We start from the raw sequence: 15,559 nt of genomic DNA on the forward strand, positions 1-15,559 counted from the left end.
TGCTTTCAGCCTCATGGGGCCAGGCCTGTCCATCAGGATCACTTCCCTGTGTCCAGACGAGGGTCGGGGCAGGACCACAGATACTTCACTCATGAGCAGTACCACAGGCCACCGGGCTCCCACGATCCCCCACAGCCTGCTCAGGGTCACCTAGCACCTGAGCGGTTGCCAGGCTGGGGCCCATGTGTACCATCCCTACACATGGGCCAGGTCAGGCCAGGCTCCAGGACACCCTCCCCTGTGCTCTCCGGGGGTCGTCTCTAGGGTGTACCCTGGCCACTGGACTGACCCTGGCCCCAGCCCGCAGTCCCAGGCCCGGACACCACTCACCGTCCACCCACCCCTCCTAGACCTTGCTCCCGGCATCGAGGAGATCTACGAGGAGAGCCAGCAGGTGTTCCTGGCCCCTGGGCACCCGCAGGACGGGCAGGTGGTCTTCTACAAGGTCAGCAGGAAGCCCCCCAGCTCCTCACACACTGCCCACCCTGCCCCCACCACACTCACACGCCCCCCACCCGCTTGCCGTGGCAGATCAGCGTGGACCGCGGCCTGAAGTGGGAGGACGCCTTTGCCAAGTCACTGGAGCTGACAGGCCCCTATGATGGCTTCTACCTCTCCTACAAGGTGGGGTCGGGCGGGGTTACACCCCCCAGGGGAGGGCCCACGGGGTCGGACCTGAGCGCGGCCTCAACACCCCCCTCCGCAGGTCCGCGGTAACAAGCCCAGCTGCCTGCTGGCGGAGCAGAACCGTGGCCAGCTCTTCACGGTGTACAAGCCCAATATCGGCCGGCAGAGTCAGCTTGAGGGCCTGGACAGCCTCCGCCGCAAGTTCCACCGGGTAGGCGGCCGCGGGGCGCAGCTTTCCCTCGGGCTGCCGGCCCTGGCCCCGCCGAGGCTCATGCGGTCTTGCGTCCCCAGGTCACCGCGGAGGAGGCCAAGGAGCCCTGGGAGAGTGGCTACACATTGTCGCTGACGCACTGCAGCCACAGCGCCTGGTGAGCGCGGGCCTGGGACCGGGGGAAACCCGCAGATGGCAGTGACCCAGGCAGGGATCGGGGGCTCCCGAGACTCTGAGAGGAGGTTGGAGACCTCAGGGCCCCTGGGGTGCCTGTGGGCCCTTGGGACCCACCTGAGCCGAGCCTACCCGTCCCGTTCGCAGGAACCGGCACTGCCGGCTGGCGCAGGAGGGGAAGGACTGCCTGCAGGGGCTGCGGCTGCGGCACCACTACATGCTGTGCGGCGCGCTGCTGCGCGTGTGGGGCCGCATCGCCGCCGTCATGGCCGACGTCAGCAGCAGCAGCTACCTGCAGATCGTGCGGCTGAAGACCAAGGACAGGAAGAAGCAAGTGGGTGAGTGGGCGGCGGGCGCCCCAGGAAGGCCCGAGCCCCCGGCCCCGGCCCTGACACCGCCGCTCCGCCCGCAGGCATCAAGATCCCCGAGGGCTGCGTGCGCCGCGTGCTACAGGAGCTGCGGCTGATGGATGCGGACGTGAAGCGCAGGCAGGCGCGCGCCCTGGGCTGCCCCGTCCTGCCCACACCGCGGCCGCTGGCGCTTCCCTGCGGCCCCGGAGAGGTGCTGGACCTCACCTACAGCCCCCCGGCCGAGGCATTCCCGCCGCCCCTGCACTTCTCCTTCTCGGCGCCGCTGCCCCTGGACACCGGCCCCGGCGTGGTGCCGCTGGGCGCCCCGGACGCCCAGGACCCTGCGGCCCTCGCGCACCAGGGCTGTGACATCAACTTCAAGGAGGTGCTGGAGGACATGCTGCGCTCACTGCACGCGGGGCCGCCCTCCGAGGGCGCGCTGGGGGAGGGCGCGGGGGCTGGGGGCGCGGCGGGCGGCGGTCCCGAGCGGCAGAGCGTGATCCAGTTCAGCCCACCCTTCCCTGGCACCCAGGCTCCTCTCTGACAGGCCTTTAAGCGAAACATGCCCCAGGTCACAGGGACCGTTTCCCCCACTAGGAGCAGCAGTGGGGACCAGGGCCCTTGCCTGACCACTGCTCAGAGGAGCCCCAGGCCCCGGCCGCAGTGCCTTCCGCGCCCGACCCGGGCCCTCACCTATCAGCCCTGGCGGGGCCCACTCAGGACAGCTGGGGGCCGGGGCCAGGCAGGGCCCTCTCTGTGCCTCTCTCCTCCCAAATAGGAAGGGGCTCCGGGTGGCTGCTCTGGGACTGGGCACCCACAAGGGCTCAGTGGTCCCAAACCCTTAAAATCCGTGAAACTGGGTGGTCCCAAGAGCTAGAAACTCAGGAAACCCCAGGTGCTCAGGGCCCCGCGTCTCGGGGGCTCTGTGGGGCAGACCCCCGCTAATATATGCAATTCCCCTCCCCAGCCCTTCTCTGACCTCTAAGTTATTGTCTGCTCACCTCTCCCAGGCCCCAGGCCGCGGAGCTGGCAGGGTGGCGCCTGCGGTTTCTATGTATTTATAGCAAGTTCTGATGTACATATGTAAAGGACTTTTTTAAATATATGTGCCTTTTGCCTACTTCCCATGGAGTCTGCTCCTCAGCCTGCAGAACAGGGAGGGAAGAACAGGGGTGCATGGGCATCCCCCCAGGCTCTCTTAGGTTACCAGGTCTCATTCTGTCCACCGCCCTGTGCTGGCCCCCTGTGGATGAGGAGGGACAAAGGCTGGGAGAGACAGACCCCTCAACCCTGTGTCTGGGGCAGGTGTCATGGACGGTTCATTCCAGACCCCCAGTGGGGGCAGCTGGGATCAGTCACCCTAGCAGGCTACAGTCCCTCCAGCTGTGCAAGTAGGCAGCCAAGCCGTGTCCACCAAATCGCCCCCCTGCACCAGGCCCCCGAATGGTGGCTGGTGCTGCTGTGCCAGCTCCTCCTGGCCTGTCCACCCCCAGCCCTCACGGAGGGACTCTGTGAACAGTAACCACCCAGCTACCCCCACACCCCCCAGCCAGGTGAGGCCCCAAGGGCAGGTGTGTCCAACCCATCCCCACCATCAGGGTCACGCTGTTCCTCAGGCCTCCACACTTCTGCTTCCTGGCCAGAGGAGGCCCCAGTAGCCACCTCCTAACGGGTTAAGACTCGGGGCCAGGAAGAACAGCCACTTGAATTTATCTCCTCCAAGAGTTGGCCCTACCGGGCCCTACGTGTGCACACCAGGCAGGGCTGCATGGATTAAGACCCAGGGCTTGGTGTCCAGCGGGCCCAGATCTCACTGCACCCCAGCACCCCAGCCAGCACAGCCCCCAAGCCTGGAGGAAGAGGAGGCAACACTCCACCTTCATGGCATTCCCTGGCAGCTGACAGCAACTGGCCCTGACGTGGAGGGGTGCCTGGCAAAAGGGCCCCCCCAAGCCCCTAGGTAGAAAGATCCAGCAGACCAATTTGTCTGTTTATTCCCACAAGGCAGCCAGGGGTGGGGGCGCCGAGCCAAGCCCAGCGGGCCACGGGACCTTCCTCCGGCGGGGTGCACGCTGGATTTTCGGGTCTGCCTCACCAGGAGCTGGTTTGCAGGCAGGCCGTCATGGGTGCCGGTGGAAGGCTCCGAGGGCGTGGGCAGGGGGCTCGGGTCGGGCCACACACTTGTGGAGCTAGAAATAGTGGGGCAGGTCCTTCTCTATCACCTGTCGGGGAGAAAAGCTAGGTCAGGGCAGCTAGCTCCCGCGCCCCTGCCCCCAGCAGGCTCCCTAGAGAGGACCTACCAGGGGTTCCTCCATGGGTCCGTACCGCTTCACCACGCAGCCGTTCTTGTCAATGAGGAACTGTGGGGAGACAGCGTCTGAACTGTGGGGCACCGTGGGGGTGGCCCCCTGCAAGGGGCTGAAGCTGCCTTTCCTGCCCGCTGCCCATCTGGGCCAGGGCTGTGGCGGGGGGGAGCTGGTCTCCTACCCCCCACAGCCCCCTTACCTTGGTGAAGTTCCACTTGATGGCACTGGAAAAGAAGCACATGAGTGTAAGCGTCCCCAGCAGCCCCCACGGGCCCACTAGCCATCCTGCCTCCAGGAGGCCACATGGACATGAGTGTCCCCAGCGGCCCCCCACGCCCCCCAGCCATCTTACCCCCAGGAGGCCACGCAGTGTGAGAGTCCCAGCAGCCCCCCACAGCCCCCTGAGCCATCCTGTCCCCAGGAGGCCACAAAGGTGTGAGCATCCCTGGCTGCTTCCACAGCCCTCCATGGACCCCCGAGCCATCCTGCCCCAAGGAGGCCACACAGTGTGAGAGCCCCAGCACCCCCACCTCAACCGCCCCCTGAGCCATTCTGCCCCCAGGGAGGTGTGAGCATCCCAGCAGGCCCCCACACAGCCCCCCCACCCCCCGCAGCCGTCATGTCCCCAGAGGCCACGCACTTTCCCAGGATGCCCTTGCCCTTGGGCTGGATCTTCATCCACTTCCACAGCGGGTGGGCGTCGTCCCCGTTCACGCAGATCTTGCTGAACATGTCAAATTTGACGTTGTAGCCCGCGGCGAACTCTTTGATTTCTTCGTTACTCCCTGGCTCCTGTGGCGGCCAAGGTGTGCATGAGTGCGTCGGAGGCCTGGCACCTCCTCAGTCCGGCCCCCCCACACACTCCCAGGCCTTCTCCAGGCCGGAGCCCACCCTGACCCCCACCCACCGGCCTCTGCGGGCCCCGGGAACGCAGCAGCCGCCCACCTGCTTCCCGAACTGGTTACATGGGAAGGCCAGGATCCGCAAACCGCACTCAGCGTATCGGGCGTGCAGGTCGACGAGCTGAGTGTAGTTCACTTCGGTCTTGCCTCACTGGGAGGCCACGTTGGTGACGATGCACACGAACCCCCTGCGAGGGTCGGCGGGGTCAGCGCAGAAAAGCAGGGCCCCCTCCCAGGCCCCGGCCATGCGCCCCACCCCAGGCGAGCGCCCACCGGTACTTGTCCAGGTTAACTATGTGCCCGTCGATGTCCTTAGCGGAAAACTCGTGCATGGAGCGCGCACAGCGCCAGTCGTCCCGGGACGCGCACTGCAAGGCAAAGGGGGCTGAGCAGGAAGCATGGACGGGAGGCCGAGCCTGGGGCCCTGGGGCAGGAAGGGATGCGGAGCGGGTCGGTGGCGGGGACACCGGAGCCCTGGGGCCCTGAAAACCTGACCGCTCCTCCGCCTCAAACGCACACGCCTCCTTGTGCCTCTGGTCCCGTTTTACCGGAAACCCGGAGACCAGGAGAGGGTTCCAACCCCAAAAAGTGCCACAGCAGCAGGTGTGAGGGCCCCGCGCGCACCGGGTCCTGGGACTCGGAACATTCGTGGATCTCCGGTCCCAAGCTGCGGGGACAGGGCTCCTTCCGCCGGCGCCGCGCCCTCCTGCGCCTGCACGCTGGGGCCTTCCGCCGCCGAGGGGCTCGCGGCCGCCGCCTGCCCCGGCTCTGGCACCGCTGCCTGCGGCGCCTGGGGGAGCCTGCGCCCGCGCGGCCCATACCCGCCCGTCTCCCGCCCCGCCTGGCTCCCCCACCCCGAGCGCAGCTGCCGGGGACAAAGGCCCGGAGGCCGTAGATAGGACTGTGCGACTGTGACGCCACCGCGCTAGGCCAAGCCGCGGGGGCGGGGCGGCGCCTGGAGGCGCGTGATCCGGAGTTTCCAGCCCTCTGCACCCACAACCGCTCGGGCGCAGCAGCCCCGCTCGGGGCCCCAACGGCCCAGCTCCGCCCCGGCCGTCCCGGACCCCGCCCCCTGCAAGCCGGGACCACGACCCCGACCCCGGCGCGCGCGCCCGCAACGGCTTGGACGGCCGCTTCCCCGACCCCGACCCGCGCGCATGGAACAGCCCCTTCGACTTCCCCGACCCCAACCCGCGCGCTCGCAACAGCCTGGACAGCCCCTTCCCGGACCCCGACCCGCGCGCATTGAACAGCTCCTTCCCCTTCCCCGAACCCAGCCCGCGTGCCCGCAACGGCCTGGAGGACCGCGGAGTGCGTCGCAGTGCGGTCACCCGCGTCCGCGCCCGGCCGGGGGTGAGGAGGGGGAGCCACCCAGACGCCCCCCACCAAGGTCACGGGAGCCCGAGGGTCCCCCGTGCCGGCGAGCGGAGACGGGGATCGCGCGCCCGCCCCAACGGTAACCGGGCAGGCAACAGCCTCGACACCCGCTCACCATGGTACCGGCGAGGCCGGGCGCGGCCACAGCCCCACAGAGCAGCGCCGGCTTCAGCAGGCGGCAAAGGCGGCCGAGGTTCATCGCGGCGGGGCTGGGAACCAGCGGCTCCTCCCCTCGTCCAGCCGACCAATGGACGCGCGTCGGCTCTCCGCACCTCCCCTCCCACGGCCACGCCCTCCGGAGCGCTCACTGGTCAGCCGCGTCGGTGTTGAACGCTCGCGCCGATACCAGCCAATGGGAGGCCGGAATGGGAAGAAGGCGGGGAAAGGGGGCGGGACCGGACGCGTGGACTGTTGTCGGCGACTGCGCATGCTCGCTTGCGCACAGGCGGCAGCGTCTACGCAGTAGACGCGTTGGGAGGCAGCGCACAGTCCTCCGGATGGTTGACCGTAGCGCGGCGGCAGGCCAGACAACTTGAGAATACTACTTAAGACTCGTCGAGGGGGTTTCTCCAACTCGCAGAGAAGTCTCCCCAACTCTTGTTTACCTTTTTTTATTTTTTTGTTTTTTTATTTATTTTTATTTATTTTTATTTTTTGGAGACGGAGTCTCGCTCTGTCGCCCAGGCTGGAGTGCAGTGGCCGGATCTCAGCTCACTGCAAGCTCCGCCTCCCGGGTTTACGCCATTCTCCTGCCTCAGCCTCCTGAGTAGCTGGGACTACAGGCGCCTGCCACCTCGCCCGGCTAGTTTTTTGTATTTTTTTAGTAGAGACGGGGTTTCACCGTGTTCGCCAGGATGGTCTCGATCTCCTGACCTCGTGATCCGCCCGTCTCGGCCTCCCAAAGTGCTGGGATTACAGGCTTGAGCCACCGCGCCCGGCCACCTTTTTTTATTTTTAAGAGACGGGGTCTTGCTGTGTTGCCCATGCTAAAGTGCAGTGGCATGATCAGGGCACACTGCAGCCGCGACCTCCCAGGCTCAAGTGAACCTCCCGCCTCTGCTTCCCGAGTAGCTGGGACAACAGGCTCATCCACCATTCCTGGCTAATTATTGACATGGGGGTCTCACTATGTTGCCTAGGCTGGTCTCAAACTCCTGACCTCAAGTGATCCTCCAGCCTCAGCTTCCCAAACTGCTGGGATCACAGGCGTGAGCCACAGGCCCGGCCGGGATTTGCCTTTTTTTTTTTTTTTTTTTTTTTTTGAGACAGTTTTGCTCTTTTGCCCAGGCTGGAGTGCAGTGGTGCGACCTCATCTCACCGCAATCTCCGGCCCCCAGGTTCAAGCGATTCTCCTGACTCAGCCTCCCGAGTAACGTGGGATTACAGGAGCGAGCCACCACACCCAGCTGGGGTACAGGTGTGAGCCACCACATACGGCCAAGGGATTTGCCTTTTTAATGTAAATGAAACCAAACTGAGGTGTGCTCCTCATCACAGTCCCATCTTATGAGGGTACCCAGGGAGGGCATGGGGGTGTCCCTGCCCTCACCCCTGCCGTGGGCACAGGAGTGTCAGTGACTCCCCATCCCTGGGTCTGGTTGCAGAGCCGCTTACATAACATGTGGGCACTGGAACCTGAGAGTCATGGAGACAGTTACCATTTAACTGAGAACCTGGAGTTTCCTGAGATCCCACCCCAGAGACAGCTGCCCACGCAGGGACACGCTGTGTGTACTCAGAAAATAAACACAAGTCTGGAGAGTTTTCTTACACTTCTAACATTACGAGGTATGGGCACACCCAGAGCCCATACCACCCCACATCTTGGCTTTCAACCCTGTTTTTCACTTCGTGGCTTGGACATTTGGCAGCAGAGACACTCATCTCATACTTGGGAACTGAGTCACCGTGATTGGACTTTGACTCCTGTACAGACAGGGCTTTGGAATTTGTGTGTGTGTGTGTGAAGGAGTCTTGCTCTGTTGCCCAGGCTGGAGTGCAGTGTCTCCATCTCAGCTCACTGCAACCTCCGCCTTCCGGGTTCAAGCGATTCTCCTGCCTCAGTCTCCTGAGTAGCTGGGATTACAGGCACGCGCTACCACGCCCAGCTAATTTTTGTATTTTTAGTAGAGCCAGGGTTTCACCATGTTGGTCAGGCTGGTCTCCAACTCCTGACCTCAGGTGATCCGCCTGCCTCAGCCTCCCAAAGTGCTGGGATTACAGGCGTGAGCCACTCTACCTACCCCGCCTAGGCGCTTGGGATTTTTATGTTGCCTTCGAGGTCTTAACCTTTTCTGACCCTGCATTGAGTATTTTTTCAGAGACAGATTCAGGGCTGGGTTGATTTGGGGGGGTACCTATGAGCCAGCCCCCGCCACTGCCCCCGACTCAGGCCTGCTAGATGCAGCACAGAGGCGTTGTAGATGGAGTTGGGTGCCAAAGGCAGTGAAGCAGGGATCCCTGAGCTGGGCTGGCAGAATCCGGGTCTTGGATAAGCCTGTTCACATGGCTTTGCTCCTGCCCAGCCCCCAGAGGCCGAGTTCTTGGAGTCAACCTCCATTGTCTCACTTCTCAGGAAACCCCCCCATTTCCTCCCGCCCTGGCAGTGCCAGGTGACAGGGCCACACTGGCGAATTTGTTCTTGCCCTTGCAAAGGCTCAGCTGTTTGCAATGTTGCCAGAGGTGTTTTCTGTAAGTTTGTTGCAAATGTGTACACTGAAACCGGTGTTTATTTCAGGGTTGCCAGAAAAACAGCTCAGCACCCACAGCTCCGCGAAGAGACCGTATCACGTTCCTGACTTCCTGCCAGTTGTGATAAGGGCAGAAGTGGGGAAACCACGGGGTCGTGACCTCGGATCTGAGAACGGGGTCCCAGGTTCTAGGAGAGATTTGTGCTGTGGGGGTTTCTCAACTTTTCCCAGAGTGACCCCATTTCACAAATGGGGAAATGGAGACTTGGGGACCTCTCAAGACTCCAGCAAGGCTTCCCTGTGAGGGTGGAAGTTCTTTGGTGTCCCTGCAGGAAGCTGTGTTGCCATAGATCTTTCTAGAGCAGCCCCTGGCACCAGGAAGGACTGGGGCAAGGGCTGTTCTGTGGCTTGATTTCTTTTTTTTTTTTTTTTTTTTGAGACGGAGTCTGGCTCTGTCGCCCAGACTGGAGTGCAGTGGCCGGATCTCGGCTCACTGCAAGCTCCGCCTCCCGGGTTCATGCCATTCTCCTGCCTCAGCCTCCCGAGTAGCTGGGACTACAGGCGCCCGCCACCTCGCCCGGCTAGTTTTTTGTATTTTTCAGTAGAGACAGGGTTTCACCGTGTTAGTGAGGATGGTCTCAAACTCCTGACCTTGTGATCCGCCCGTCTCGGCCTCCCAAAGTGCTGGGATTACAGGCTTGAGCCACCGCGCCCGGCCGATTTCTTTTTTAAAAACTTTTTGGGCCGGGCGCGGTGGCTCAAGCCTGTAATCCCAGCACTTTGGGAGGCCGAGGCGGGCAGATCACAAGGTCAGGAGATCGAGACTATCCTGGCTAACATGGTGAAACCCCATCTCTACTAAAAAAATACAAAAAATTAGCCAGGTATGGTGGCGGGGGCCTGTAGTCCCAGCTACTCGGGAGGCTGAGGCAGGAGAATGGCATGAACCCGGGAGGCAGAGCTTGCAGTGAGCCGAGATCACGCCACCCCACTCCAGCCTGGGCGACAGAGCCAGACTCTGTCTCAAAAAAAAAAGAAACTTTTTGGCTGGGTGCGGTGGCTCACATCTGTAATCCCAGCGCTTTGGGAGGCCGAAGCAGAAGTATCACCTGAGATTAGGAGTTTGAGGCCAGCCTGGCCAACATGGGGAAACTGTGTCTCTACTAAAAATACAAAAATTAGGACTGGGCACGGTGGCTCACACCTGTAATCCCAGCACTTTGGGAGGCCAAGGCGGGCAGATCATGAGGTCAGGAGTTCGAGACCAGCCTGACCAACATGGAGAAACCTCGTCTCTACTAAAAATACAAAAATTAGCTGGGCGTGGTGGTGTGCGCTATAATCCCAGCTACTCAGGAGGCTGAAGCAGGAGAATTTCTTGAACCCGGAGGGTGGAGGTTGCAGTGAGCCAAGATTACACCTTTTCTCTCCAGGCTGGGAGACAGAGTGAGACTCCATCTCAAAAAAAGAAAAAAAATACAAACATTAGCAGGACGTGGCAGCAGGCGCCTATAATCTCAACTACTCTGGAGGTTGAGGCAGGAGAATCGCTTGAACCTGGGAGTGGGAGGTTGCAGTGAGCCGAGATCATGCCACTGCACTCCAGCCTGGGGGGATACAGCAAGACTCTGTCTCGAAAAAAAAAAAAAGAAATGGGATCACACACTGCGTGTTCTTTTTTGCTTGGCCTATCTCACTGGGCATGAGGTCCTCAGGCTGCATCCACATTGTGGCCTGTGTCAGAGCCTCATCATTCCTTTTCATGGCTGAGAAATATTCCAGTGTGTGGAGGAATCACATTGTGTTTATTTATTCATCTGTGGATGGACATCTGGGCTGTTTTCACCTGTTGAGTTTGTAAAGCTGTACAAGTGTTTGTGTGGGCGTATGTTTTCATTCTCTTGGGTGTATGCCTAAGGGCGGAATTGCTGAGTCTATGGTGACTCTTTTTTTTTTTTTTGAGACGGAGTCTTGCTCTGTCGCCCAGGCTGGAGTGTAGTGGCCGGATCTCGGCTCACTGCAAGCTCCGCCTCCCGGGTTCACGCCATTCTCCTGCCTCAGCCTCCCGAGTAGCTGGGACTACAGGTGCCCGCCACCTCGCCTGGCTAGTTTTTTTGTATTTTTTAGTAGAGACAGGGTTTCACTGTGTTAGCCAGGATGGTCTCGATCTCCTGACCTCGTGATCCGCCCGTCTCGGCCTCCCAAAGTGCTGGGATTACAGGCTTGAGCCACCGTGCCCGGCCTATGGTGACTCTTTGTGTAACAGTTTGAGGATCCACCAGACTGTTTTCTTTCCTTTCTTTTTTCTTTTTTTGAGACGGAGTGAGATGGAGTTTCACTCTTTTTGCTCAAGCTGGAGTGCAGTGGCGTGATCTCGGCTCACTGCAACCTCTACCTCCCAGGTTCAAGCGATTCTCCTCCCTCAGCCTCCCGAGTAGCTGGGATTACAGGCACGTGCCACCACGCTTGGCTAACTTTGGTATTTTTAGTAGAGACAGGGTTTCACTATGTTGGCCAGGCTGGTCTCGAACTCCTGACCTCAGGTGATCTGCCTGCCTCAGCCTCCCAAAGTGCTTGGTTTACAGGCATGAGCCACTGCACCCAGCCGACCAGACTGTTTTCTACAGCAGCTGCACCTTCTTACATTCTCACCCACCCTGTGTGTGGATCATGGCCTGACTTTTGGGCCTCTGGCTCTGCCGTTATCATCCAGGCCGCCCCCGGCTTGAGCTTAGCCTCTCTTAATCCACCCCTGCCCCGGATTTGCAGGTCACACTACTGGGTCTTTACTCCAGCAACCCAGATGCCCTTTCTTCTGTCATAAAATCCTCTCCTGAGCCCTGTCCGTCTCCTGATCTCCCATGTGTCTGCCCCACACCTCCAATTCTCTCCTCCCCCACATCCACCCTGCTGGGCACTGGCTCCCTTCCTTGAGCCACAAGCAATGTCTGCTGGGCTAATCCCTGCTCAGTCCTCAGGCTGACTTGGCGGTCTGGTGGCATCACATAGCCACTCCCTCCCTCTGCCCCTAGACACCTTCCTCCCGGGGTTTCCAGGATACCTGGCAACCTCCTGCCTTTTATCCTATTTAAGGAGCACTTATGCAATGCTGGTGCCAGGCGCTGCTCTATGTACACTGCAATTATTAGCCAATGACCCTGAGAAGTGGGTGCTGTTCTTGTCCCTGTTTCTTTTTTTTTTTGAGACAAGAGTCTCGCTCTGTCGCCCAGGCTGGAGTGCAGTGGCGCAGTCTCGGCTCAGTGCCAGTTCCGCCTCCCGGGTTCACAGCATTCTCCTGCCTCAGCCTACCAAGTAGCTGGGACTACAGGCACCTGCCACTACGCCCGGCTAATTTTTTTGTATTTTCAGTAGAGACGGGGTTTCACCGTGTTCGCCAGGATGGTCTCGATCTCCTGACCTCGTGATCCGCCCGCCTCGGCCTCCCAAAGTGCTGGGAGTACAGGCTTGAGCCACCGCGCCTGACCTCTTGTCTATGTTTTACAAGGCAAGGGAGAGGGGAGGCACAGAGAGATTGAGTAACCTGCCTGAGATAACACAGCCAGGTCTGTAGCTCGGGCTGCTCCAGTGTCTGTACTGAGTCTCCCCTCCTGCTGCTGCCTCCTCCCCCTCTCCGGGCTTCTGAACACCAGCAGGGCTGGACTCACTCTCCCGAACTCTACTCTGCTCCCAGGACGTGGTCCAGGCTCCCGGCTCTAATCTCCACCATGTGGCCACCCTGCCTGCACGTCCATCCCCCCAGACCTTGCCCTGAACTCCAGAGCTCACCTCGACCTCCACGCCTCCGCCCTCCCACCCTCTTCCTGCTGCTGACAGGGACAGCTTTGTCCCTCTTCTCCTTCTTTTTCTCGCCCTATGGCACCTTCCCCGCTCTGTGCTTGCCCCTACCCTAGTCGGAGCCACCCCAACCTGTGGCCAGTTCGCCTTCCCAGTCCCTCCCTGGTCTCTCGCTTCTGCCCTGGCTCCTGACAGTCATTTCCCAACACAGCAGCTCCAAACATTTTACCCTGACCCGCAAGGCCTCCTGGGACCTGCCCCACCTTGCCCTCTGACCTACTCTCCTGCCCCTTCCCTGCTAGGAACACTCCAGGCAAGGCGCAGCCTCAGGGCCTCTAAGCTGGCTGTGCTGTCTGCCTGATAACAGCTATCCCCAGGCTCCCCCAGGTTTCCTCCCTCTCCTCCTCTGGTTTTTGTTTTCTGTTTGTTTGTTTGGAGACAGCGTTTCTGTCGCCCAGACCGGAGTGCAGTGGCACAATCACAGCTCACTGCAACCTCGACCGCTGGGCTCTGGTGATCCTAGATCTTCCCACCTCAGCCTCCCGAGTAACTGGGACTACAGGTGCGCCCACCATGCCCGGCTAATTTTTACATTTTTTTGTAGAAATAGGGTCTTCCTGGCCAGGTGTGGTGGCTCACGCCTGTTAATCCCAGCACTTTGGGAGGCCGAGGCAAGCAGATCATCTGAGGTCAGGAGTTCGAGACCAGCCTGGCTAACATGGTGAAACCCCGTCTCTACTAAAAATACAAAAAAATTAGCCAGGTGCGGTGATTCACGCCTGTAATCCCAGAATTTTAGGAAGCTGAGGCAGGCTAACATGGTGAAACCCTGTCTCTACTAAAAATAAACAAATTAGCCAGGTGTGGTGGCGGGCACTCCAGAGGTCCCAGCTACTCCAGAGGTTGAGGCAGGAGAATGGCCTGAACCCGGGAGGCGGAGCTTGCAGTGAGCGGAGATCGCGCCACTGCAGTTCAGCCTAGGGGACAGAGTGAGACTCCATCTCAGGAAAAAACAAAAACAAAAACAAAGAGCAGCCCCTGACAGCCCCCCAAAAAGAATCTCAAATATCAGTGTAAAAAAAGTCAGGGTCTTACAAGTAAAAACTGGAAAAGTACAACAAAGGGATCCGTCCCACTCAGCCTCCCAAAGTGCTGGGATTACAGGTGTGAGCCACCGCGCCAAGTGGGATTTTTTTTTTCTAGATGGAGACTTGCTCTGTCACCCAGGCTGGAGTGCAGTGGTGTGATCTCAGCTCACTGCAACCTCCGCCTCCTGGGTTCAAGCGATTCTCCTGCCTCAGCCTCCTGAGTAGCTGGGACTACAGATGACCACTGCCAAACCTGGCTAATTTTTGTATTTTTAGTAGAGACGGGGTTTCACCATGTTGGCCAAGCTGGTCTCGAACTCCTGACCTCATGATCTGCCCACCTCAACCACCCAAAGTGCTGGGATTACAGGCATGAGCCACTACACCTAATGGGATTTTTGCTTGAATCTGTCCTCACTGTATTCCCTGACCTCCCCATTTGACACTACAGGTCTCCCCTTCTCCCATGTCACTTAGCTTCTCTGCTTTCTTACTCCATAGCTTTGTCACTTTTTAACGTTTTTATTTCTTTCTTTCTTTTTTTTTTTTTTTTGTTTTGTTTTGTTTTTTGAGATGGAGTCTCGCTCTGTCGCCCAGGCTGGAGTGCAGTGGCCGGATCTCAGCTCACTACAAGCTCCGCCTCCCGGGTTCACACCATTCTCCTGCCTCAGCCTCCCGAGTAGCTGGGACTACAGGCGCCCGCCACCTCGCCCGGCTAGTTTTTTTTTTTTGTATTTTTTAGTAGAGACGGGGTTTCACCGTGTTAGCCAGGATGGTCTCGATCTCCTGACCTCGTGATCTGCCCGTCTCGGCCTCTCAAAGTGCTGGGATTACAGGCTTGAGCCACCGCGCCCGGCCTATTTCTTTATTTATTATTATATATATATATTTTTTGAGACGGAGTTTTGCCCTGTCACCCAGGTTAGAGTGCAGTGGCATGATCTCGGCTTACTGCAGACTCCGCCTGCCTGGGTTCAAGCGATTCTCCTGCCTCAGCCTCCCGAGTAGCTGGGATTACAGGTGCTCACCACCGCACCCGGCTAATTTTTGTAGTTTTTAGTAGAGACAGGGTTTCACCATCTTGGCCAAGCTGGTCTCGAACGCCTGACCTCATGATCCACCTGCCTTGGCCTCCCAAAGTGCTGGGATTACAGGCATGAGCCACTGTGCCCGGCCTATTTATTTATTTATTTTTTGAGACAGAGTCTCACTCTGTGGCCCAGGCTGGAGTGCAGTGGCGCGATCTCGGCTCACTGCAACCTCCACCTTCCAGGTTCAGGAGATTCTCCTGCCTCAGCCTCCTGAGTAGCTGAGACTACGGGCACCTGGCCTAGCTAATTTTGTGTATTTTTAGTAGAGATGGGGTTTCACCGTGTTAGCCAGGATGGTCTCAAACTCCTGATCTCGTGATCTGCTCACCTCGGCCTCCCAAAGTGCTGGGATTACAGGCATGAGCCACTGTGCCCAGTAACGTTATTTTACTAAATCCTGTCTCTGAATGCAAGGGATACCTGGCCTGCTTTTATTCACCATCACCGTAGGTTGCTGAGTAAATGCTAAATTAATGAATGCATCACTGAGTCAGTGACTGATTGCCTTCACACAGCGAGTGCTGGGCTGGGATCTTCAGTGAATCTGGGGAGGTGAGGTTTGCAAAGACAGGACGGGTCTGGGGTGGGGAGATACCCAGGCTAGGCTGGCGCTCAGGGGAGAGGACAGAGGTGAGGGGACTTAATAAGCACCTAGAGATATGCTTAGCTCTACCTAAGACTCTCAGTTAACCGTCTAAAGTAGGGACACTTTATTGCCATTGCACAGGTAGGGAAACTGAGGCCCAAGGGCATTAACCGTGACCTGGCCTGGAGCCAACAGAGGAAACCCTGTACAGTTTGATGCACAAATATTTATAGAGTTCCCACTAGGCTCCCCGACCGTCCCTAGGAGCCGAGCTGCCCCTTGACCCATTCCAGGCCTCAGTTTCCCCGCCCACACTTCGCCCCCGCCTCATGGGATTCTAAACTGTCGCCGCAACGTGGGAG

General features: G+C 59.5%; 2 protein-coding genes across 9 annotated transcripts in view; one reads left to right on the plus strand and one right to left on the minus strand.

Annotated features, from left to right (window-relative positions):
• Positions 1-2,486, plus strand: part of SBNO2 (strawberry notch homolog 2) — a 70,698-nt gene extending 68,212 nt beyond the window's left edge. For 6 of the 7 annotated variants that reach the window (XM_033198521.1, XM_033198523.1, XM_033198527.1 and 3 more), the window contains 6 exons: positions 351-445; positions 532-624; positions 707-838; positions 919-995; positions 1,160-1,350; positions 1,425-2,486. In XM_033198521.1, the coding sequence (XP_033054412.1) occupies positions 351-445; positions 532-624; positions 707-838; positions 919-995; positions 1,160-1,350; positions 1,425-1,906 (1,070 nt within the window). In that variant the 3' untranslated portion in view covers positions 1,907-2,486. The remainder of the gene's footprint in view (positions 1-350; positions 446-531; positions 625-706; positions 839-918; positions 996-1,159; positions 1,351-1,424) is intronic. The other variant, XM_033198528.1, reaches the window with a different exon arrangement.
• An 847-nt stretch (positions 2,487-3,333) lies between these two features.
• Positions 3,334-6,252, minus strand: GPX4 (glutathione peroxidase 4). 2 transcript variants are annotated; one of them, XM_033198541.1, is made up of 7 exons: positions 6,063-6,252; positions 4,844-4,938; positions 4,614-4,758; positions 4,309-4,460; positions 3,868-3,892; positions 3,663-3,722; positions 3,334-3,584 (listed from the first exon to the last, which is right to left on the minus strand). In XM_033198541.1, exons 1-7 carry the CDS (start codon positions 6,144-6,146, stop codon positions 3,552-3,554), a joined length of 594 nt encoding a protein of 197 aa, XP_033054432.1. In that variant the 5' UTR covers positions 6,147-6,252; the 3' UTR covers positions 3,334-3,551. The 2 variants fall into 2 exon arrangements, with proteins under 2 accessions (XP_033054432.1, XP_033054431.1); XM_033198540.1 differs by lacking the exon at positions 6,063-6,252 and adding an exon at positions 5,195-5,681.
• Positions 6,253-15,559: the final 9,307 nt, after the last annotated feature.

This window comes from Trachypithecus francoisi, unplaced genomic scaffold (genome assembly GCF_009764315.1).
Source record: "Trachypithecus francoisi isolate TF-2019V2 unplaced genomic scaffold, Tfra_2.0 Lachesis_group5, whole genome shotgun sequence".
Taxonomy (NCBI): domain Eukaryota; kingdom Metazoa; phylum Chordata; class Mammalia; order Primates; family Cercopithecidae; genus Trachypithecus; species Trachypithecus francoisi.